Below are 25,829 nucleotides of genomic sequence, written 5' to 3'. Positions count from 1 at the left end.
GAATTAGGTCATAAACCGCCAAAACCGGGACAAAAATGGTGTAGAGATGAAATTTTGCACAGAGGTCCAGGAACATGTCAGGAATCACCAAAACAAAGCCCCACACCCAGGAAGATGGGAACACTCTCAAATCCATAATGGTAGACATGGTACTTTTTCAGTTGGTAAAAAGAAAACCACGCGGGCCACATGTTTCGAATTGCCTCATTTTCCATCTAAGAGTTTCATCTTTAGCCCCTTCGGGGACACGTTTTGTTACTTCGTTTTGATAATTGCATAAAGCATACCTAAAAATCAATCTCACACAAACGAGCATTTTACTGCTATAACAAACAACAGAACACATACATATGAAAAACAACATAAACATCAACTAATTATAAACACTCATACAAAATTTCTCTACCCCTTTTTTTTAAACGATGATATTTTATTTGTAACAACATCCAAGTTGTTGTGTGTGAAAGAAATGAATGTCATCAATAATACAAACAACCATATACAAGTGAAAGAGATAACAGTTACCGGATCACGTTTCTTACTATCCTTTATACGGTGTCCTCTTTTTTTGTGTGGAAGAAATATTCAGCTTCCAAAATTCTCTTATTTGTGTGGCTCCTTTGTCAGTAATTGTTCGTATTATTTATATAACAAACAAACATTTCTTTCTCGTTTTGTTTTTGTTGTTGCTTTTTGTTTACGTAATTATAAAAAGGTATACTTGTCGTTTTTACTTCACTCGTTCGCATCGGAAATACTTTTGACTTGTCTCCGAAATATTTGCCTCTTTCTATTTTCCTCCTTCTGACTGACTCTTTGTCTCGAATTCTATAGACTTTTGTATGGTCGAGACAAAATTTTTATGAATAGGATTTCTCTCATTGTGTATTTCCAATTCCTCCTTCGATACTCTTGACAATCTTTGCTTCTCTCATGGTTTGATCCACCCTATATCACATGGATCGACCTTATTTCATATCGTCAACTCATCATTAGCTATACGTTTTCTACACTGTTTGAAGTACGTCTTGTTAACACTAAGACAATTTTGATAAATGGGTGACACGAAAAAGTTTAATTTACGTTTCAGTGGAATATTAGCCTTTATAACTACCTCATACATAGGCCCATATTTATGCAGCTTTTCATTCACTATCATTCTCATCAAAGAAATCTTCACAAAATGAAATTAAAGCTTTCCAATTGGAACCTCTCCTATTTCACTTCTATCTGAAATATTCTACTCAGTTCAAAAGATTGAGTTTTTTTCTAAGGGAGACTGAATTTAGAAAATTTTGTCCAAAATGATATCGTTGAGACTATTTTCCCAAAATTTAAGCTAAAATTGTCAAATTTTTGTCGAAATTCCAAAAATTGACTCTTTGAGGGAATCATTTTAGATAGACTGGATTGCTTTTTCATGGTTTTGTACTCTTTTGAGAGAACCATTTTGCCTTGGTGCACCATTCTAGATTTGTAACTCAGGTTGCTAAATCACTTCTTCGATGTCCCTTGTATAAAAAGCCTTCTACAGACACTTTCAAAGACTATATTAGTAAAAACAAAATAAAACTACTAGACTTTGCCAAACATTTCACTATGTATGTTGCACTTGACCAAGATTGACAATTTTTTTGTAAATTAGACTAAAATCACCTCAAAATAGTTTATAGAATACTGTTAAGATACCATTTAGGAATTAGAAGTTTTTTTCCCAGTACTTAAGAATATGAACAAGTCTCAAAACTCTCACCTCTACCATCGTACACTGTAACATTTGATGTGTTGTTTTTTACTTTATAACCAGTATTGTGTTGTATTTGAAAAACAAATTTGACATAATCTGGGTATTTATACCATTTAGAAGAAAAAAACATCCTATTTGTCCCTTTACGTCAGATTTTAGTCATGAGATTGATAGGGTATTTTTTTTCTACTTGTCAATGACGAATAATGTAAACCTTCTATTTTGTATCGTATTGTACCCTTTTACTTTAAAAACAATTTGCCTATTCATCCATCCATCCATTCCTTGCCAAGTTTTTTACGTCTTTTTTTAAACAAACTTTTTGCCTACTCTAACAATTAGATTAGGTAGGGCCGAAGGTCGGTCGTCTAAACTAAAGTTTAGGGTTGACCCCTATAGTAAAAATTGGGTATAAAATACCTCAATTACACTCTTTCAATAAGAACAGGATAAGAACTATTTGAGGCTCAAATTGCCAAAAAAATAAGAACAGTCGAGTCTCATAAAAATTTTACTGGTCGTACAATATGGAAATATTTTACTCGTTCCGGATTTTCCGTATATTTTCCTCGCCTACAGGCTCGGAAAATATTGTACGGAAAAATCTCGAAACTCGTAAAATATTTCTCATATTGTACTCGCAACTGTCCGATAACTATTACATATTGATATGTGATTAACGTTATCTAATATACATAGATCTAGAATGTGTTTCATACGACCAAAACAGTCTAATAAAGGGTGTGGCCATTGAAATAACCACAGTGTTAATACAAAACATCATAAAGATCTAGTGAAACAGAAAAATAACCTAACCAACTTCACTTAATAAATGTTTTGAACTTATATTATGTGGCATTCTTATTTATCCTGTAGGACTTTGCTTTCGAACATGTATTTTCGATCACTCTGTTTTTGACATGTTACAGAACGTTTTTAAAACGTCTTTAAATGATACCTGATAGAGCTGTTTACGACTTAAAATTTTACAAGTTTTTTTTACAACTGCTGTAATTGATAAAGCTTGTATGTATAAGTATAAAGTCAGGTTAAAAAAGTTTGCTCAGTAAATAGGAAAATGACCTCGTCAGTGTAGTTAAGCCGATATTTTGTAAACATCCTTACAAAAAGTTTTTAAGAGTATGAATGAAATCTTAGAGAATTTTTATTTGAACGTTTTGGTTTTAAATAACATGTATAACTTGACATTTTTGCGTGTTGTTGATTTCATATATACACGCTCGTGCTCTATTTATAGCGAATTATGTCAAGTTAACAAAACGATAAGCTTTCAGTGCTAAGAAGGTTTTATCAAAAAAATATTGATTTATTGTTTCTTAAAAAATTTATACTTTAAGCCTTGTCTAGCTTTCCTGTTGACAATATTTAAAAACTTTCTGGAATCTAGTTATGAGAGAAATCAACCATAAAGAATTTATATATGTAAAACTAATTTAGAACACTAGCTTGATTTTTAATTTCCAAAGGTACGAGTCTAATGCCTTCACCAAAAGATGGAATGTTGCAACTCCTTACTTTTCTTTTTGAATAGTATATTCTGGATTTAAAATTACTAAATCAATAAATATCTTGAGAATTTTACCGTATTTCTGAATATTCCTAAGAATTAAAATAACCACTAGTATTTCCCTTGATTGGGAAATCTAGTTCTACTACTCCAAGAACTGCTACAAAATTCTCTTTTACTCGAGAATTTTTTTACGCCTAATTGTAAGAATTACGCCAAAGCTATAGCTATCCATTGAATCAGATCATCATGAATATACACAGCCATGGAAGGTTTATTACATAATTTGTGACGTTGTAAAATCTATCATCGTTAACTTTTATTGGGATAAGCTTAGACTGGTCTTATATCGGTTTCAACAAGTTAAAAACGTTGAATAAACGTCGTTTTGACCTCGCTTAAACGCTGGATTAGAACGATACAGAACTTCAATGGCCTAAGAAAGAAAAGTTTCATGGAGGAGGGGGGGGGTTGACCCTGAGAATTTCAAACCTCTGTCAAATAACTTTGACTCCTGGACAGCTTGTTTGACGCCTCCAAGCAACAAGCATGGCTTTTTGCCCCTTGAAGGGGTAAATTTACATGATTAACTTATGATTTTTTTTTATTGCACCCGGTTAATATCTATCCTCACCCCTCACCCCTCTAACCATCCAATACCTTTGAATTTATATAACCTTAATTTCACCTTTGCCATGGTCATAACCCTTTTTTGCATAATCTTTCTTAAGTGTTGTACATCTTTCGTCGAGATGCTCAGTAGAGAATCTCGTGAATGATAAATGCAAAAAAATATTGAACATTATTTTTTTACCCAAGTCTTATTGAAATTCAAAAGCAAAATACAGTAACTGTGGAATTGTATAAAAATCAAATCCCAGGTGGTGTTGTTATTTAACAATTTTGTTTGATCATGAAAAATGAGATTTTTATTTATCAATTTTCTTTTTTGTTACCCAACATTCAAATATTAATTTTTTTCCCAACCCTTTCGAGAAAAAAAGTATAAGCTAACTGAAAAATTTGTAAATGAAAAAAATCTGTATTTAATATGTATGGTATTATATATATTTTTGATTTTTCAAAATTTTCCTACGGGTTCGTTTTTAGAGGGAAACGAAATTCTTATTACAGTCTTTTTTTAAATGAAGAGATTTTTTTATTAATTTTCTTCAAAAATTGTTGTAGATTTCCCTTAGGGCTAACTAATACCCTTATCCTTACGTAAGTTTTTTCACACATCAAGAGAAAAAAGAGGGTAAAAACAAGCCCCATTTCTATTCAGTATCAAAAATATTATCAATTAATATTTTAAAATAATAAGGATCGATGACGAATTGTCATGGAATTTCATTTTATCGAAGACGATTTTATTTTAACGGGAGCACCTTAGGAAAGACCGGCTTTTCTTACACTAGCGTCAGATATGTAGACTCTCGCCTATTCGAATTATATTATTCGAGTCTTTCTACAATTCCAACTTATTCCCCATCCCCGTCGAGAAACCCTCTTACTTAGTATACTTTCTATAATTCGAATCTCTCTGTAATTCGAACAAATAAGATTCCCCGTTCGAATTCGAATTTGCGAGAGTCAACTGTACGTAATTCGTGGCAAACACCTGGTGAGAAAAACCCCCTGGATTCCATCCAATTAAAAGTCTACAACTTTTTAACCTAAATAGGAAAGATACACCAACTGGACATTTTTTGTGTCTCATACAAAGCTTATTACCCTTATTACCGCCCATCTTAAAATTCACACGCTTTGAAATTTTTCTGACGAAGCCACCCTCGACAAACCGAAAAAGTTTGAAGAAAGCATTTACCAATTAAAATTCAGATTTATTCAATATTTGAAGATTGACCAATACAGTATTTCTGTTGTCGAAAATAAGGAAGATGTATTCCGCCATATTCGTGGCAAAGACGAGATACCTATCATCCAGTATTCGGTCAACAATAGCTAGTTTAGGTATTAGCACTTTTGAAGACGGTAAAAATATTGATTACACCTTTTTTTTATTAGAACACCTAAAATTTGGCTGAGCCTGGATGTGCTGATTTTTTTTAGCAATTTTCAGCCTAAAATGTTCTTAAATGCGTTCGTAATTTTTCAGACAATATCATGCAAAGTAAAGAGCACTTTTAAAATTGGTAAAATTTGGACAATATTTGACTCTCGATTTTAGAAAATCCATCCCTAAGTTCAGTTAAAAAAACTTGAAAAAAGGGAAAAATTGTAGTTTCTTGTCATTTTTTTCCAAACTGAGAATGGCCCATGTTCTTACGATGTTCTTAATTTTTCGACGAATTTCAGCCTCAATGTTCTTATAAACTGGGTTCTAATAAAAAAAAAACGTGTAACCGTCATCTCCTGTCAGGATGTCGCAGAAAAGTAAAGATAAAATAAACTCACTAATTTCACCGTCACGCCCTCTATGCTTTAGTTTTGTTCACAATCACCAAATATCTTAAATCTAATCCCTAAATTAATTGCCTTTCATATTTATATATAAGACTATGAGACTGCGCATGCGTACGTTAAGTACCAGAGAAAAACATTCTTCTCAGAAATTAGTTGTTTGCCAAAGTGTCAAAATATTTTTGTTTCGTTGTTGAATCAACTTGTTTTTACCGCACCGTAACATAATGTTGTTCTCCATAGTCATTCTCTCATGCTTATAAGCATATAAATTTTTTTTAAAGGAAAATACGTGCTTTTCGTGTCTGACAAGTACATGCTAGTTTAAAATGATGTCAATGGTTTTTGAAAGAATTTGTGAGAATCATATTATTTTAAGAGCCACTCACATACATAAAAATTTGATCTTTACCTCTCTGATGTGCTTCTTCCACTAGAAAAGTTTTTTGGCACACACATTGGCGCATATATTGTTTTATCTAATCGGAGAAGAACATAAAAAGCTCTCCAAATAAAAAATTTAAAACCAATAGTTTCTCTGTTTTGAAAAGTCATTTTTGATCAAACAATACAGGCATTATTGCCAACCTGGAGGTATTCTCGACCCAATCATTTCGATACAAGCTTTTTTTATTTTCGCCCTAATATTTTTACTAACATATCAGGCTTTTGATGCATTTTTTCTTATAAAAGTTTCTGAACACCCCTTTTCCCCAATTCACGCACTCGCATGTTTTTAAGAAAATACGTGTCACGTCATGGCAATTTAGACAAACATCTTTACATTATGGCGTCGTCGGCGAAAAAGATATGAAGGACCACCGTCATTGACATGCTATGCTACAGAGAGTTGCATGGTAAACAAACAAACAAAGGAACTATAATCGTGACATCTCATTAACACTCCAACCTTTATGGGTCGAACCACCGGAATTTTCAAACGCAAACACGCACCCGCAATACACGCTTTTTTATTAAAACGTCTAATTTGGGCTGAGACTGAATGTCCTTAAAACCTTTCGACAATTTTGAGTCTAATGTTCCTATTACACGTTTTTTTTCTTATAAAGGAACCTTAACTTTGCTCTGAGCCTGGAGTTCCTTATTTTTACAGAGAATTTCAGTCTCAAAGTTCCTTATCGAGTTCCTTACTACATAGGAAATTTTGAACTTTTTGCCCCTTGAAAGATCAAAATTTGGTCAAATTAGTCCCAATAAGGTACATTATTTTCAAATCCACTTATTCTCAGCCTGAGCAGTTCCTTAATAATTCCTTATTTTTTGAACCATTTAAAGCCTCGAGTTCCTTATAAACGTGTTCCTTATAAAAAAAAAACGTGTAGATGGATAGCAATTCTCAGATCGGTGTTTGGTTGATTTCTTCGCCGAGAAAGGAAATGATGGAGGTGTCAACCAAATCACAATGTGCTAATAAACAGGATGCTCCTATATAAGTGCATGCTATACACGTTTTTCTTTTTATTAGAACACCTTAATTTCGGCTGAGCCTGGATGTGCTTATTTTTTGGGAATTTTGAGCCTAAAATGTTCTTATTAGCGTTCTTGGAATCAATTAGCTCAAATATACAAAATTACCTTTGATTTAATAAACCGGCCTTCAAGCTGCTTCAAGTCGAGCAAACTTGCTGTAGTTTAAAGTTGATAAGTAAAATAATTACTACAACTACAAAGACTTCTTATGAATTTAGATAATTTTAAGCACTTTGGTTAATTTCTTAGATTCTCAGGCTGACCATGTTCTTACGATATTCTTATTTTTTCCCCAAATTTCAGCCTAAATGTTCTTATAAACTGGGTTCTAACAAAAAGAAAAACGTGTAGACCTTTAAAGGTGCACGACAAAAAATATGAAGAAAAAAAGAGTAAGGCGGAAAAAACAAGGTTATTCACGAATAACAAATCCCTGTCCAAAAAAAATCGTTCGACAATGTCATTCATAACACTTCATGTCATCAAAGAGCATACCATCGATAAAAACATCGATGACGTCATTGTTATGTTGTTTTGACTTTATTAGCCTCTAGTGTAATACATATTTTTTTTTATTCTCTCACTTTTCTCACTTCGTTTACGCTGTATGGGTATTAAATAGATCATGTTTTTTTACGGCAAGTTGTTTTTCCTCCTGATTGACGCAAAATGTCTTGACTGTCGGTTATCTAGAACTTCTCTGTCATACCATAAACTTTGTCAACATGATTTAAGTCATGTGGAATAAGGTTTTTACCTTGAAAAATTAGTTTGTTATTGAAATTCGGCTATAGGTACCTTTTGGGTCTGAATGACCAAGTTTAAAAACTGACCTTCAAAAAAATTAGTGAATCCTAATGAAGACTATGGAAACGTATGGAAACTTCGTTGAAAACTCACAACTAAAATTGTTCAGTGGGCCTACCCAGCAAAAAGTGCACTCATCTTATAAGAATATTTATGACGATATGCTATGAATATCACCATCAACAGAACCTAAGAATGCCATTCTAAGAGCATTCTTAACTGTAAATTGCCTATTATCCCCCATGGAGGCTCAATACTTATACAAAAATGTCATTATGCTTCAAGCGTGTATTATATTTATAGAAGTATATTTCTCAGGTCTATTGACCTCTATGAAACAATCTTTTACATCTTTACAATTTATAGATCTTATCATTCCATTCGTTTGTCAATTCTTTTATAGAGTTTTACAGTTAGGCACCTGGGCCTCTTACCCACTCTTCTTACAATCATGTTCTTTCCGTCGTAAATTTCTTTAAATAGAGTTTAGTCCTAGGACTACCTCTCACTTTCCATATATGACTCTTGTCTTACATGTATTACATGTTAAACTTTTAGGTTGAATTTGGATCTTAACCTAAGAATACTGTAAGAATATTTTAGAATGATTTTTTTTCCCAAAAAGTTATGAAAAAAACAAGATGAAATGAAAAAGCACCATAATAAAAAAAGTAGAATAGCTCTTACAATGGTTGAAGGCATTCGTTATAAAAAGACAGACATTCAGACGCTCAGACACACCTTTTGAAAAACAGACAACCAAACTTTTATTACGTAAATCAGCGGTGAAAATGATTTACCACACCCTTAATCATCAAATTTCAGAGAGTGCCTTAAAAACATTCTTTCCATTGGATTCATACACCTCAAGTCTCGAGTGGATACTTCCTCCCGGAAAATGACATGAAACTATGATAAAATTATGAAAGCTATCACTAAAGTATTTTTCGGGGAACTACGATTGGCTGATGAAGACCCCCTGAAGCTGACCATTAATAGACTAGAGAATAATTTTGATGAAAAAGTGACTGTCAGAGACACTTTCTGATCAACCTTTCTTATAAAATTGAGAACAATTTTCGGACCTACTGCAGAGACTTTTAAAGCCTTAACACGTGGGTCGCACCTACCCCACACCTGGCTGTCCTAAAGTAATCCCTTCCCGCTAAAATGATCGTAGTAAAACGTTTACTATTAAGTTTGTCATGTAATATACTGTCATAAACAAAACCTAGTATTCAGCTAATATCCGCATCTCTAATCAGGGCTTTAATAAATTGGTAACCCTAATAAATGTACTGCTCAATTTAGAACAATTTAATTCCGTTATAAATTTCTCTGAAAACTCCGATCTAAGATTTTGATTGGCCAGGATTGAGAAATTACCTCTAGGGCTTATAATTCTTAGTTTCATGCAACCCTTATTTTTTCTATCACTTTTCAGGGGGAACTGAAGTCACACCAACACAGAGAGAAAACATTGAAAGAGAAATTGCTACTGGAAAAAGAGCGCGCGTACGCTTTGGAAAACACTCTGAATGATCTGGTCACAAAGTGTAAGAATCCTTGATTGATAATTTGGTCATACAGTGGAGTCTCCATAACTCGAACACGCATGGGGAACACAAATTTGTTCGAGTTAAGGAAATTTCGATTTATGGAGTAATGTTTATATGGCATTTTTAACCTAAGGGCCTATAAAACTTTTTCGAGTTACGGAGACATTCGAATTGTAGAGGTTCGCGTTAAAGAGACTCCGCTGTGATTAGAACCTATTAGCACTGATCACTATCTTGCTGCACTGGGTCAATCTAAAAGCATCGAAAAATATAATGCCTTACTCCGGCGTTGATAGTAATGGCTACGTATAAATGTTCCAAATTAGAAATCTTTCAATCTATTACGGCATAACGTACTTTCCTATAGTATAACTCAATTTTGTTGAAAGTATTGAAAGAAGTTATCTGCGTTTTTTATACTTTTCATTATTTAGAAGTTTTTCTCGATGCCTTTTGATTACAGTATTTGACTCTTCTTCTTTTTCAGTGGGGCGCAATGTTACACCGAGTGAAGCCGCAACGGCTGAAATTTCATCCGTGGCCCGAAAATTGGCCACCTTGGAGATGAAGGTAGAAAAACAACTGAGTAAACATTTGTTTTGCTTTTCAGGAAAATAGACAAGTGCAGAAATTGTTTGCGGTAGTTTAATTCGAAGAAAATCTTGGCGTTGTCGTCAAATCCATAAAGTACCTTCACCTAAAATCACCAAAAAGTCATTTTTATAAATTTTAACCCCCTGCCTTCCCTGATATTAAGTGTTTTCTTTTCTTTCTGTCTTTTTACTTCAAGAAAAGTGATAATACGTCTTTAAAATACTAGTACAATACATGTACGTAAAATCAATGTTATCTTCACTGAACCTTATATGAATACTGGACGCAATTTCCCAATCCCGGCCTAGCAAAATCTTTGATTGGAGTATTTTGAAAGTGGGGTACTCAATGTTGGTTAATTTTTTTTCAAGGATAAATTATAAATTAACACACATCAAGTAATACTACCATTAAGGTACCACTTTACTAAAAACTCCGATCAAAGATGACCGATAGTAATAGCAAAGTCCAGGATTTATAAAGGTCAGTGGCTGTCATAGTTGTGTGCCAGCTAATTGGTCAATCATTCTTTTACCTCACTCAAATAAACAGGAGCTGAACGAAAGAGAGCGAGCAAACCATGCTACCATAAAGTACGATCAATTACGAACACTCGTCGCCGAGCTGGAAAATCGAAATGCTGAATTGGAACAGAAATTCGCCGTGGTAAGATCATTTTTTCCCGCTATCTGAAATAAGAACCCAATTATTAGCGCCCACAGACTGTATCCTTCCTTAGCTAAGAAAGATCTTAAATTAAAGCAAGATAGGTTAAATTTTATCAGCTTTGTATTTTTAACTTTCTAAAAACAAAGAAGTAAGTTTAGTTTGACCTTGACTTACCGGACGACGGTCAAAATCGTCATTACACTACTGTGCTTTTATTGCAACATGTACAAATATGTACAATATTTGTATCGCCCAAAATACAATACAAAAAACTTTTATTCCGATAAATCACCACCAACCAAACTTATCCTATACAACATGGAACTCTGCGAACAAAATATTAAAATTCTTGTTTAAGTTTTTCTTTTTATGACTGTGTCACTATTTCCAAATAATAATATTACCAGTTATGATGTCCTTCACAGCAAGTGAAATTGTTTTGAAACACAGTTTTGTTAACGTGTGCCACGTGCTCTCTATTATTGTTTCAATTCATACCAATATGTAACTGCATGCAAGAAAAATCTCAGAACTTCATGCTTTTAAAGCTCGAAAAATGTTACTATGTTCAGTCTACTCTCTCTAATAGAACCTCTACTATTCGAATCTTTCTATAATTCGAACTAAAATATTCAAGTAGCATAAAATACTCTCTTTAATTCGAATTTTTCTCTTATTGGAAAAAAAATGTTGGTATCTCTTGAAATTCGAATTGGAGAGAGTCGGCTGTACGTGTGATCAAATGAAACTCCAACACGTTTCAAATGAAGCTGATACCCGAAACTCAAAATTCTAACTGTATTTCGAATAAAACGAAGTACAATCCAACATTTTTTGGAATTTTTTTGTTTCAGACATCAAAGATTAATTTGGAATGTCAACGTGTGGAAAGAGACTTGCGTGATCAAATTTCTAGTAAGTGTTTTGTACATGAGATAATTTTTTTTGACTGAAGAATCTAATACCACCTTACCTTACTACATGCATTTTTCTCCAGTTCAGATCTCCTCAACCCGTCAATAAACCTATTAACCCTTAGCGGCGCGGTCGGAAATAAATTTACAAAGGAACACTTTTTCCCGGCGCACGGCACTTTTAGGCTACAACTAAATACAAGCTAATTCCCGCCAAAAGTTTTTTGAGTACTGGATCTAGAAGCGTTGCAACCATTGATTTCAAAAACTAAGAAATGTTTTCAATCCATCATTCTAAATGTGGTGCAAATTTTTAGGCTTCACTTTTTCTTGCTTGAGAAGGTTAAAGATTCCTCTCTAGCCCCTTCGATGGTTGTGACCCCGTCTGAATTAAAAATTAAATCGAAATGTTTCTTACTTGTATTTTTGAGATAAGACAATTACTTGAAATTTTGAGTAATGCGAGTAACGGTTTTCTCACTATAAAAATTCATAAAAGTAGCATGTTTGTAATTTTTCATTTTTAGATTCTGTATCGGCTGAGACCAATAGATCGGATCGAGCACGTATCATCCACTTAGAAGAAAGCCACGCCACGTTACAAACAGAATGTCATAAGCTGAAAGAAATTGCTGACATTGCACAACACCAAACAGAGGCTATCACCATGAGACACCAATCACAGGGCAAAGAAACGGAATCTTTGAGAAAACAGTTGTACGAATTGCAAATGGAGACAGACGAGAAAACGGTCATAGGTAAAAATGATTATTGATAATACAGTTGACTCTCTATAATTCGATCTTCAAGGGACCAAAATTTTGTTCGAATCAGAGAAAGATTCGAATTATAGAGAGTAATTTTTAAACCACTTTCCAGCTGAGGGGACCGACATTTTAGTTCGAATTACAAAAAGATTCGAATAATTGAGATTCGAATTAGAAAGAGTAGACTGTCGATTACTTTCAGGAGGTGTAGAAGTCAAATCAGTGCCACTATTTTCAATTTTACCTTTTTGACCTCTTCCCATTCAAGTTTTAGAGATGTTTTTTTGTACCGTTTTATTCAAATTAGTGGTTAGATTTAGGTATAGAGTCTTGATAATTCCCCAAGACCCTCTAATTAAACCAGTAGGTAATCCTCAGATTCACCAAAATTTTCTTACCTGTTTTAAATTAATTAATGAAAGACCTATCTATGAAGATTTTAAGGGTAAAATTTCCCTCGTCAATTTCACCTAAGGGAGTATTGAAAGCTTCTTTTCGACAAAGAAAGAAATTGACGATATTTTGCTCCCGTCTTTATGTAACCTTCTTCTTTTTTTTCACATCGAAGCGAAACTACACCAACACATCGTGGCGTTACAAATCAGCGAAGTAACGGCTGTTCGAAAGTATGAAGTCACTAATACAAAGGTATTTTTATTTAACCACATTTAACCCTTTTTGTACTCATTTCTACGAGGTTTACCTAGGCTGCACGTATTCCCTCTCATATCTTTTGATATAGGGGATAGCCATCGTGTGTAAAATTCCCAAAGAGAGAGTCTACTGTATTTCTTTTGGTTTTCAAGGTCAAAAAACAAGACATCCAAATCGCTCGTTTAAACCAAACGGTCGACGACAAAACGGAAGAAATCCAACACCTACGGAACGAGACACGTTCCAAGATACGTTTCCTGAAAGTCATCATACAAGATTTACGGCGCCAGTTCAGCGGCGCCTTACCGTTAGGTCAACAGGAAAGGTTTTCAGAGACGTTACGCACTTTACAAGAGAAACGGATCTCCCTGGAAAGTAACTTACACGAGGTTTGTTTATTTAGCACTCAACTCTTGACAGTACGAACCTCGGCTTTTTTAATTACCGTAAAATCTCCATTCTTCATTCTTCACTTACTTTGCAGCTTTTTGTGACATTTCTCTAAGGGCTGTTATACATACAACTCCATTATTTTTATACGTTCAAATTCTTCTTATAAATTTATATCAAACATTTTTCGAACTCCTTAGTCATATCACTCCGGTAAAGGGACAATTCAAACCTTTTTTTGGTTCAGTCTACGTTCTAAAGTCTTAATTTATGTACATGTTTACACTTCAGACCGGGTTTGATTTTGATTCGTCAGTATTCTCGTTTCGGTCAAGTTAACTGTGCCTGTCCCCAGACATTGAAACGTATTTTAATTCAGTTTTTACCTAAATCTCATTTATTATTTAAACGTGTCTCAGACTGGGTCTGCCTTTTCTAGATAATTTTCCTCGCTCTATAAACACACGCTTTTTACCTACAGACTAAGATCAAGCATCTTGCAGCAGAAGATCGCTCTCTAGAATTGAAAGTCAAATACGATGGACTACAAGAACTCATTACCACGCTCAAAGATAGGCAAGGTGCCAAAAAGGTATAAATTTGAAGATTTTTTTACTGCCATACTAATTTGTAATAAAGGAAGACCGGAAAAATTAATTATTCTTGACCAATCGATAATGTATTCATGATAAGCACCATTGCAATGTCTTCTGACATTACATCACGAACCCAATGCACTTGGTTGCAAGTTACGTAAAATCAGTCAATATGTCACTTTCAACCAATCAGCTCTTGGGTCCGTGGAAGATATAGCAATGGTGCAATCAGGAATTTAAATTTCTACTCTTGGTCAAACGATTCTTCATCTTATTCTTATTGGCACACACTTTATTCGAATTCTCTTGTATTCCAGGTGGTAGAGTGGCACAATAGAATGGGGGAAATTAAACTTGAAGACATGAAATTAAAACGGGAGATTGACCGACTCAAAGAACAAGTAAGAAAAAGTTAAGCCAATAAAATGATACCAGTATGCCTTTTTTATATAAGAAAAGTGAATTCTTTCTTGTGCCGTAGACGTTCTTATTTTCTATGTGGCCGAATTGTTCTTGTGTATTGCCGATATTTTCACTTTAGAATCACTTTTCGCCATTTTTCAAACTAGAACCCAGTCCCCTATTTTTTACAATCCTAATAGCGTTCATGAAAGGGTTCACGATTGTATCACGTCCATCAGTAAAATCAAAAAAGTGGTGGAAGTAGCTCTGGGTACGAGATTGCCATTTCTGACTCCGAGCTTCAGATTTGTTCTTGAACTTTTGGTGAAAGTTGCGTTTCGTCTCATAACACTCTATTCTTATTAAAAAGTCATTGAAAACGGCCCTGGCCGAAACATGTTGGAAATTGCTAGCATCTAATGGTATTTTTGTCTCGATCCTCCGTCCGATATATTAAAAATTTACTAAAATTTCTTTTCGAAGATGTTGAATTTTTGGACAAGTAGCCAAACCTTGCTTCAAAATGATGAAGTTGAGAACTAATTTACAATTCACTAAAAATATCAAGAAAGGATCGATAGCTCTCATCACCCTCATGTAATCCCTCAACCAACAGTTCCCCAAATCTGTGTTACCGCATTGACGAATATACTTTGAAATAACACTTAATAAATTCTCGTTCATTTTTTATTTGATTATCTTTCAGGTCATCTATTTAGAGCGCATAAATCAGAAGAATGATCAAAGCGTCACAACTTTAGAAGGTGATATGATCAAACAAGCTAAGGTTTGTACACAAATTTCTCACTTAAAGCTCGATTGTTGCCAACAACTTGCTATATTTCCGTCAGTTTTGATCTCTGAGTTTTCCAACCAACCTTAAACTCTAATTAACAGACCCATCAAAAGGCAGATAATCTACTATAAGATCATTTTTATGATCATCTGCTTATTGGGGTATCAACGTGAACTTAATTAAATATACAACTCGTTTGATCTCTGAAACCATTCATCTTCTCGTTGCACTCCTTCAGGAATACGAAGATCGCCAACTATTATGGGAACAACACGAAGTTGAACTAGAACGAAAGATTGCCAAACTTGAAAATCAACAGAAAGACTTTTACGAAGCAGCTAAGAAGGTGATAATTAAGATAAATATCGAACTTTTTTCCTTTTTATGCTATAGTGAATGTGGGAGGTGGCGGTGGAGCAAAATCTTGTGATCTCTAAGCTACGATGGACTTCCAATATCGATATGACTGGGTTGATAAATTCAAACTTATTTCGAAAAATGAGAAAGTTGACCGAACTGAAGCAAATCATGGGCTTCGTACATACATACCTTTCATATTATCATATCGCTGTTCTTTTCCTTTTCAGTTTGAACAAGCAACAGGTGCTCTACCCGATGAGACGCTTCCCATTGCCAATCAATTGGAAATTGCCATCGTTAAGATTAAAGAACACATCAAAACTATCATTTACGCTCGCAACGAGACCAATAAAATGCAAGAGGTTAGTGATCAAGGACAAATATGATATTAATCTTAAACGTTTAGCCGAACAATTCAATACACCTTTCCGTATTTTGCAAAACGGATTATAATCTGTCGAACAAAATCCCCTCGAATTTCAGCTATCGGTGAAAGGTTCTCACAATTCAACCTGGGATATCCATCTAAGGGTGATAAAATTTTCGAAGAAAATTCGAGGTTACCATCACATAGTCTCACTTCTTTTTTGCATTTTTCAACTTCTTTTTTCTTTATGTCATAGAATTACGATAAAATGGAAGGGCGTTTGAGAGCGGCAGAGCAATCTCTACTACAAAAGGATAAGGTAACTCTTTTAAAATATATATTTTTAACCATTGTATGGCATTTAAATAAATCTAAGAACTTCGCCTCTGAATGACCAACAATCACTCATTCAATGCAAAACAAAGAATCATCACTTTTCAATCATTTTATTGCCGGCAGCAATATAAATTTCTTATGCAACAAAAATACCCATAAATGTTAAAGCGTTAAAATTATTTTCTGGCTTAAGCCCTCACTTTTATGCTGCATAGAATGTTTTTCAAAGAAATATTGAAAGTCCTAACTCTACAATCTCATAACTTCTTCTGATAATTCTATTAAGAAACTGGTATTTGTTTGAATGAAGTTGGCTCGAACACGAAATTTTACACGCTTTCTTTTCCTTTTGATCAGGTTATCAACGAATTACGCATCCGTGTTCCGCTATCAGACAGGTTTGCCCTGGAAGCGGCTACTTCTGCACATGCGCAAACGTCTTCTTCTACTGAAGCTCCTTCTCAAATGAAACAAGCTTTACGGGTCGCACAAACTACTGTAGATAGCTTAAAGGTAAGTTTTGTTCTACCCTCAAACGTTACGGTGAAATTTAAGTCGGAGAAGTATCTTCCACATCGATTATCTTTATTACGAGTCCCTTGAAGTTTATCAGAGAGGTTTTTCGTCACTGGCTGGCATAAAAATATCGTCCCTCTCCCGGAATAATCTCCAAACCAATCAAACTAACTTTAAAGTAAAAAGAGTAGAATATACGGTTCATTTTGCCGAAATCTGAAATGATTGGGATTCGATACCCTGATATTACATAGTCAACCCGCCACGCTATTGCACTTACAATACACATATAGTTGACATCAAAATAATATCCAAAAACGAATGTCTTCAATTGACAAAGTAGTAAGTGGCATATAAGTTTTAGAAAGACGAAAATTTCTCTTTGTCTCTTAGCCAGGTTTTCAATTTTACAAGAAACATCAGGAGAACTCAAATTCCTTTTTTACAATAACTTTAAAGTCCAGTATAAGTTAAAAAGAACCTGTTTTTCGTTATTTCAGCTGATGCTGCAAAAGAAGGATGAAAACATCATCAAGTATCAAGAACTCTTGAATCGATCCAGAGAGGTAAGAAGTTGTTAAAACCTTCCAAAAAAATGAACATCTTTTTACAAGCTTACTTATTCTATAGTTTTATTCTTACTTGTTCTTATTCTATATTCTTATATAGCCTCTGAATGAGTGTGAGATACTAGGACAAAAGAAAAACATTTTAATCTGGTGCTCGATGTGGAAATTTTCTTCCGACACGCCAAAGCTTTGAGGCTCGGGAAATTTTTCAACATCTAGAAGGTTTACTGAATTTCGCCAGGCCGTATCAAGGATCTTGCGGTGGGAGGCCTCAACCCCCACCTCCTTTTCGGGGATTGTCGAGTCCAAATTTCCAGCCTAACGTGCGATGGTCGTTGAGCCCGACGTGGGTTGTGGAAATTAGCCTGCTCCTTTCGAGCCTTAGCGTGGGCGGCCGCCAATCCGCCGTCGGGATATCAGAAAAAGATTTGAGGCGTTGTATAGATTCATCAACGACCAACTTTATTAGTTACGGCACAATCCGAACAGCAAATGCAGTGTTAAAAGATATAAAAGGGTCCTGGCTAGGTCCAAGCTATGTACTCAACCAGTCTAGCAAAAGCTTTTCATACAGAATACCTGAAAATCTTAAATTGTACTGTTTTTTCTTTTTGGTTTCATGTCGTAAAATAGCCACACTGCTCAATTTCATTACTATTGAAACCTAAAAACGTCAACTTTACCTTTCAAAATTAATTTCCAGCTAAGCAATTCCCAAAAACAAGGATTTCTTTCGTAAAAACAACTGAACGTTACTACTTGTAGCTATATTACACAAGTATATAAATTCTAAAATCTTGATTTATCTATTATAATAAAATCAAGATGTTTAGATTAAAATTCGTCTTAGCTCCCCTTTAAATCTACCATAATTCTATTCACGTTTATTAGAATGTGATATGTTATCAGTACTGGAATTTCTATAATCTCTGTCATTTGTTGTTCAAACCGTGGTGACTCGATCATAAGAATTTGATTTGTGTAGCGCATGAGATTTATTGGTGGTTTTAATCATTGGAGAGAAAAAAATATTTTCTACAGATCCTTATTGTATTGGGTTATTAATTACTCTTGTTTTGACGCACATTGATATAATTCCTTCAGTCAGGTCCAGTCCTCTAACTGCCTTCTCAAAGGCTTGGATTAGTAGTAGGAGATTGACTCGAGGGTTGTTCCTAAACTGAGAAACTTTTTTTTTTCGTTGAAATACTTCTTTCAATGTTTGATAAAAATGCTCATTGTCAAATCCTTCCCATAAGTAAGCAGTTCTTCCCAATAGCCAATGAAATATTCAGCACTTTTTCCCGACTGAACGGGGAAAGTCTGCTAGTAAACTATTTTGATTGGTTCTGTGTTGTTCAATTCAAATTAGTATTTCGCTTTTTGTATTTGTATTCATGGTAAAAGACGTCCATGGACGTTCGAATGAGATGACGCAATGTTAGCGTTAATCTTTGCAAGCGAGAAAGGAAAAGAATGTTGCAAGCTTGGTACATTGCTTTTTGCTAATGATCAATATTTCACGGTATTACCCTAATAAGAAGTTTTAGTATAGGGTTATGAAAATATTCTAATATGGACGGATTTAGAGCTGGTGCCAAAAATCAATTCAAACGTCAAAAAGGACAACGTAACGATCTCACTAACGTAAAGTCCACTAAAGATTTATCTTGGTCAATTTGGCTCTCGGTACAATTTGAATTCTTGCTCTTAGGGGGTGTAGCAAATCAGTATTTTCTCTTTGTCATTCTTAAAATCTGAGAGTTTTATCTTTCTCGCTCCCTTTCTTCAGGAGCTGAAAGCACAAGCGGACAGCCATCGTCAGGAGATCAAAACTCTGCAAGACCGATTGCAACTTGAAATCGAAGAACATGTTAAGAAGATCAAGAAAGTTCATACACAATATGTCAACGCACCGCAACCAAAAATCGCATCTGATAGACAGGTAAGTAGGATTTGAGTTAGCTATATTAATACATTGAGAAGCTAATCGTTTTTTATAATCTTACAAAGAGTATTTAGTGAAATGTTTCTATTGGAGGACATTTAAAATCACCACTTACGAGTTTTGTATTCGTCCAATGTTACTGAAGATCTTGCAAGATTACTATTTTTTCCATATTAAATTAAGCTTAAGAAATCAGAAAGTTCAGTTTCTAATAAATTGAGCTTTTCCAGGAAAGATTTGTGTGAGAGTCAACTTATGGACTGTTTTTAGGTTTGTTTAAGTTGTAGGTTTAGCATTAATTTTGCTTTATCCTCAAAAACTAAAACTTGAAAATCTCATTTTGATTTTTCAAACTATTTAACCTCTGCGAGTTTTTGACTAACGACACCCTGGATAACCCCTTTTTGTTGAACAATTTCCATTATTTTTCGTCTTAGTTTGACTAATTTACCTTATTTGGACTGGTCTAAACTTTACGTCATCATACTTTTTTTTTAATTAGCTTCGGAGACTTGCGGAGCTAGAGGAGATGGTAGGTGAGCAAGACACAGCTTTGGGAACAGCTTCAGCCAAGCATCACAAATTACTTGTGGATATGAGAAGCTTGAAGGAAGAAGCCGAGGAAAATATCAAAACGCTAAAAAGTGAAATGAAACGGTAACAAGCTCTTTTTTATTCAGAGCTAAATTCCCTGTAATGTTAATACACCTACCAACCCAATGCGGCGCGGGCAGCTTTAGAGACTTACAGTTGACTCTATTTTGATTTTTAAGGGACTAACGGTTTTCGTCGAATAAGAGAAAAATTCGAATTACGGAGAGAAATGTTTTAGTTCAAATTACAGAGAGATTTAGGAAGATTTCCATATAAACACATTAGGGGAGAAAGGATGCGTCATCTCTATAGTTTCTTACAGATGACTTTCTGCCGGTTAATAACCCTCACTCTCTAGAAAAAACGAAGAGCACTTGAAAGAAATCAAAGCGTTGAATGCTAAAATTAAAGATTTACATACTACAATCGACGAGAAGAATTTAGAGGTATTTGCCTAAGCTTTATGTTTGTGGAGTGGGCACTGACTTTGCTCATGGATTAATCCCAAGGATGCATGGCCCGTAGTGGAAAAGTAGAATGTTCGGCTAGGGTTCGCAAGGTCGTGCGTTCAAATCCTAGCTGGGTCATACCAAAGACACCAAAATGGTACTTGATGCCTCTCTTATTAATGGTTAGCAATTGAATGGAAGGATCAAGAGTGCAGGGAGAAATTCATAGAGAAATCCTTTATTTTTCTGTTTCCTCATAGGCGGAAGTATTAAAACAAGAATTGGACTCTGCCATCGAAGCCAATGAAAAAGCACCATCCAAAACTATGAAACATTTAGTGGAACGTCTGAGAAACCAACTCGCCAAAAAGGAAAAAGAACAAAAGGTTTTGCGTTTCTACTGTAGAAAGATATTATTATTTCCTCTCCAGTTAGTGGAATCGGTTATCCAAGGGTAGTCAGCTCCCAGGGTCATTTACCAATTGCTTTCTTGGAAGCAATCAGATTTGCAGGAAATTGAAATACACAGGTTGCAAAATTAAAGTCTGAAGACAAATCGCACTTTTACTTTTACTCGAAGTTTTTATGTGCTTGTTGTTACATGACATTTATTTCTGATTGGTTCAAATTTATTGACATTGATAAAGTTATCGGCTGTAAGTCGTAAAGCAAGTAACATGAGAATAAAATCACGTGAACTTTTTCGAGTAATCACATGTTTTGACTGCATTGATATAATTTTATTCTTTTATTCTACTGAACTAGTACATTTTTTATATCATTTTTCATATAATTTTCCATCATTTCTGCTCATCTCAATTTCAGATAATAACCGAGTTTGCGTATCTGTGTTTTTTTTTAGCGACGGAGACGGTTAGCTTCTGATTTGTCTAAATAAATCAGATCTTTTACCGCCACTGGGGGTTATTCCAAATTGCTTGAGTCACTCTACCGTCCTCCAAAGTGCAAGTACATGTACTTACTTAAGGTTGTCAAAGGGCAGAAGGGTCAATAGACTTTGTCTCTGTTAAAGACCATGTTTGGCTTTGTGTACAATCCAAAAAAAATCAACGTAAGAATTGTTTGCATAGATGTGTTCCTCTAAAAGTTTATTTGTAACAATATTTTATTTTTCTATCTATGTAGGCGTTGAGTCAAGCTTTACTGCAAATCCGTTCGGACATGGTCGTCACTGCTGAAGAAAATGTGAAGGTAATGAACGTATGGAAAGTAATCAGATAGTTCTCCATACTATGGAAAAAGATCCCTTTTATATCCTGAGATTGTCAACCCACCTCTCTGCAGGATTTCTTTTCTTAGACCATTTTCAGACGTTACGGTTCCGTTCCGAAACAAAACGGTTCCGAAACAAGTGTGAGCGTCAAAATTCGAAACGTCGAAAAGAAGACGTTACAAAGAAAAACAGATCGGAACGGTTTCGCTCCACTTTTTTCATCGGAACGGAACTGCTCCGTTTTCTCGCTCCGAAACGTTCCGAAACCAATATTAACCCACTCGTTCCGTAGCGAAAATCATACCAGAGCGAAACAGAACAGTAACGTGTGAACATGGTCTTAGCTGGGACAGGATTTCACGGATGGGTTAGAAACCAGATCGGGTAGAAACTTTCAAGTTGGACTATTGTGTTTTTGTAGTAAAGATATAAAAGTACCATCATCAATTCTGCTGTTTTTTTCTCTTCTCTAATATTTCGAGAACAAAGGTATCTTGTCCACCATTACCAATCGACAATGTTATCTTCAGATCAGAAGCCATGCGTAATTGTAGAATTTTCTCAGGGGCGTAATAAAGTTTGGCTGGTGCATAAAATATATTGGCACCTGATTATTCTCTAAAAATACTAAAAATACTAATAATCGTCCACAACCGGAGATTTAGTATAAATCCCAAAGGCTATTTATTACTAGCTTAGTCTGATAACAAAAGTACGTTGATAGGTTCCAATTTTTCTTATCTGCAAAAATCAAAAAGGCATGATATCCTGGGGCCAGCCCAAAATATTAAAGCTCATTTTGTTGATATCCAGGGGGACATTTATAATAAAATATCATATAATTTGAGGAATTTTAAGTGAAATGTTGAGTATTTTAAGAATCTAAGAATACACCTTTCCCATAATTCAAACTTCTCAGAAATGGACCGGGAGGGGTTAGGGAAAGTGGGTTTTCAGCTTCTAACTTTTGATAGCGATCTTCTTTTGGCAAAAGATTTTCAGGGTGGTATAATATTATGAATAGATTGAACATACTAAAATTTGAGGGGATTTTGTTCAACAGAACTTAAAAAAAGCTCAAAAAACAACTTTCCCTAAGGAAACGCAAGCAAAAACGGGTTTGTTTACCTCCAGAGCCCAAACGGTGGAGAGCATCAAAATCATGCGCACGCATTAGTTTTACAAATTACGGGAAAGGTGTATTGACCATAAATTGGTATCATTTTCAGGATCTATCCTTTTTTTCTTAAACCTTCTTATCTGAATAAAATGACCTATCCTAGACTTAAGTCACTTATAATCTGTACCATACAGTAAATATAGCTACTATTAGTAAGGGGCCAAGCCTGGGGTTCCGTGACATCTTTTCTACGACCTAGCCATTTTTAGTCTATTCCAAAGAACAGTATATTACAAGATATTTTCGAGAGGGAGGACGCGGATTAGGCCCGGGAAAACTTTTTATGACAAAAATAGTGACGCCATAGGCAAAACTGCAAGGGAAAATAGGGGTAGAGAAATAGCTGATTTTTAAAAGTCAAAATAAACGAAAATGATTGGTACCATCTAAAAGAGCATGAAATTCTGAGCAAAAAAATGTATTACAACAACTCTCTGACTAAAACACACAAAGAAATGCAGCCACTTGAAGTTCAAAAACATATCGACGTCAATATACGATCAAGACGAGATTTGACGTCAAATCACAGTAGAGCTGACAGTTAGCTGGTCTTAAAGCGGCTGTATTCCTTTGTGTGTTTTAGTCAGAGAGTTGTTGTGATACAATTTTTTGCTCAGAATTTCATGCTCTATCAGATGGTACCAATCATTTTCGTTTATATTGACTTTTGAAAATCAGCTATTTTTCTACCCCTTATTTTCCTTTCTAATCCGGATGTCACGGAACCCAAGGCTTGGCCCCCTACTATATATAAAAGTGATACGCTGATTGTCATGGAGTAATACCAGTTTCTATAATTTGTCGCTTCCCTTATTTTTTGCTTATTTTAAGGTTGGTATCCACTTTCGCGCGAAATGGGTGACAGTTTTTTTTTTCGACCTTTTTCACCTAAAGAAAAGATTACGTCATAAAAAAATTTCGCGCGAACAAAAAAAAAAGTCGAAGGGAGTTCAACTTCTTTTCAACCGTTACGTCAATTTTGACCAATGGAGTTGCTTCATTTTTCAACCGACCAATGGCCTTACAAAAACGTTAAAAAGTTTTCGCTTATTTCGCGCGAAAGTGGAGACCGGCCTTTAGATCTTTCTTTTTTGCAGGCGTACTCAAAGAAGCTGGAAGGTGAGGCGAGTATACAAAATCTATTGGACAAAGAGACGAGCACACTGAGCGAACAAGTAGAAGAACTTCAAGAAAGGTTGGATAAAGCCAAACGCGAGTTGAAACAGAAACGTGAGGATGAGGAAACAACAGCTATGGAAATTGAATCTTTAAAAAGGGTAAGTCAAAGAATTGCAAATTGTAGCACGTCAAACTGCAAACATTTTGCAACGAAATAAAAAGATTACAGAAGAAATTGACTGTAAAAGCACTTGGAATTTTCCCTTGCAATTTGTTCATCATTGCACATTTTTTCGTTTGTGTAACTGTAAATTTCTTTTAAAGGTGACGGCTTCACTTAAAAATTTACATATTGAGAATTTTTCTCGTAGGCCTACTCCTAAAGAATTCTTTTTCTAAATCCTGCATATGCTTTAAAAGCTGTTTGATTTAGAAATGTTTGGAAGTCTGTACGTGTTTAATTATAATTTCTCATTAATGCTTATAAATTTTGAAAGTAGTCAATTCCTGTTAACATCAGTTACTATCAACTGCTATGTGTGTTCTCTGGTAGATATTTGAGTTTCTGCGTGCTGATCATACTTTAAAATATGGTTCATGTTTCTCTTACTTCTAGGACTTACAACGCAAAGAGACAGCTTTGAGAAGCCTTGGTAACGAGCTGAAAGATCGTGAAGATCTCCAAGAGAAATATGATAAATTGAAAACTGATAATAAGAAAGTAAGATTATTTTTCGACCATTTCCTTTTCCTTAAACATTGAAAGGATTTGAACCTGTTTGCCAGTAAAAGGATTCAACAATTGTCGATAGTAAAGTCCAAAAATAAGCATCCAACCATGCAATTTATCATCAGCAATAAAAAAATTATCGCTTGTAAAATCTTCACCAAACGGTTTTTCGTCACATTTTCCGGCAAATTATTCACCAAATAGGTACTTACCCTTTTTAGAATTCATCGATGAACCGAGGTGGCAAATTGATTCTATAAAGTTTTACTAACAAGTCTGAAATCAAGCTCATTTGCTTTATGGATTTGGAAAAATTCAGTTGATAACGAGATTAAAAGAATTAATTAAGTACATTCTATACAAAAAATGACTTCAATAAGAATATCTGATTTTCAAAAATCGTGTACGCGCTATTAACGCTTGTTTCCATATAAAAAGTTTAACAAGAGATTTCTACTTGATACTGCAACGATCTGTGTTCTGTAATGGGTTTTATCGATCACTTTATAGCTTGAACAAAAATTGAAATCGGTTTCCTCAGCAAAAAAGCCTGTATCGGAAACTCCTATGGAAGCAGTTGACGAATCGAGGCTAACCAGTGCTCCTAGTGATAAAAGATCGACCATGTTGAACGACTTAGACGAATTGCCAGTCAAAGAAACAAAGGTATGGATTATTTTTTGTTCACACATTCCATCTCAAAATTAAAGCGGAATTCGAACTTCATTTTAAGTTAGACACTAAAATCTAATGTTGAATACAGTTGCCATTCTCTAATCTGATCTTCTATCTAATAATACTAATACTTCGAATAAGAGAAAGATTTGAATTGAAGAGGACGTTTCATACAACTTTCTCATCGTCATGTTTCTCAATCGAAACCATGCTTAAACCATGGCAGTAACAATCCTTCTCCAAACATCCATATCCCTCATAACTGTTCCAATCAAGACATATTTTTCTTCTTTCCCGAATGGATTGTGTTTGGGGGTCTCCAAAGAAGAAGAGAAGATGCAGTGTCCGCCAAATTGAATTCTCCGTTTCTTAACAACTTTGGAAATTCTAGGAACCTTCTAGCTGTGGGGACCA

The 25,829-nt window shown here is 34.7% G+C and overlaps 1 protein-coding gene across 1 annotated transcript in view; it reads left to right on the top strand.

Moving 5' to 3' along the window:
• Nucleotides 1–25,829, top strand: part of LOC136815670 (centrosomal protein of 290 kDa-like) — an 82,663-nt gene that overhangs the window by 29,998 nt on the left and 26,836 nt on the right. Inside the window, exons 30-52 of the mRNA XM_067072116.1 lie at nucleotides 9,442–9,553; nucleotides 10,044–10,126; nucleotides 10,703–10,816; nucleotides 11,674–11,734; nucleotides 12,261–12,491; nucleotides 13,069–13,148; nucleotides 13,307–13,543; nucleotides 14,026–14,136; nucleotides 14,458–14,541; nucleotides 15,249–15,329; nucleotides 15,577–15,684; nucleotides 15,926–16,060; nucleotides 16,322–16,384; nucleotides 16,759–16,914; nucleotides 17,418–17,483; nucleotides 19,279–19,431; nucleotides 19,937–20,091; nucleotides 20,387–20,474; nucleotides 20,738–20,863; nucleotides 21,624–21,689; nucleotides 23,989–24,168; nucleotides 24,627–24,731; nucleotides 25,251–25,406. Coding sequence (XP_066928217.1) covers nucleotides 9,442–9,553; nucleotides 10,044–10,126; nucleotides 10,703–10,816; nucleotides 11,674–11,734; nucleotides 12,261–12,491; nucleotides 13,069–13,148; nucleotides 13,307–13,543; nucleotides 14,026–14,136; nucleotides 14,458–14,541; nucleotides 15,249–15,329; nucleotides 15,577–15,684; nucleotides 15,926–16,060; nucleotides 16,322–16,384; nucleotides 16,759–16,914; nucleotides 17,418–17,483; nucleotides 19,279–19,431; nucleotides 19,937–20,091; nucleotides 20,387–20,474; nucleotides 20,738–20,863; nucleotides 21,624–21,689; nucleotides 23,989–24,168; nucleotides 24,627–24,731; nucleotides 25,251–25,406 — 2,751 coding nt within the window. The remainder of the gene's footprint in view (nucleotides 1–9,441; nucleotides 9,554–10,043; nucleotides 10,127–10,702; nucleotides 10,817–11,673; nucleotides 11,735–12,260; nucleotides 12,492–13,068; nucleotides 13,149–13,306; nucleotides 13,544–14,025; nucleotides 14,137–14,457; nucleotides 14,542–15,248; nucleotides 15,330–15,576; nucleotides 15,685–15,925; nucleotides 16,061–16,321; nucleotides 16,385–16,758; nucleotides 16,915–17,417; nucleotides 17,484–19,278; nucleotides 19,432–19,936; nucleotides 20,092–20,386; nucleotides 20,475–20,737; nucleotides 20,864–21,623; nucleotides 21,690–23,988; nucleotides 24,169–24,626; nucleotides 24,732–25,250; nucleotides 25,407–25,829) is intronic.

Source organism: Clytia hemisphaerica, unplaced genomic scaffold (genome assembly GCF_902728285.1).
Source record: "Clytia hemisphaerica strain Z4C2 unplaced genomic scaffold, Clytia hemisphaerica genome assembly, whole genome shotgun sequence".
Lineage (NCBI taxonomy): Eukaryota > Metazoa > Cnidaria > Hydrozoa > Leptothecata > Clytiidae > Clytia > Clytia hemisphaerica.
Note: the sequence above shows the minus strand (reverse complement) of the source record. Positions and strands in the feature narration are given on the sequence as shown.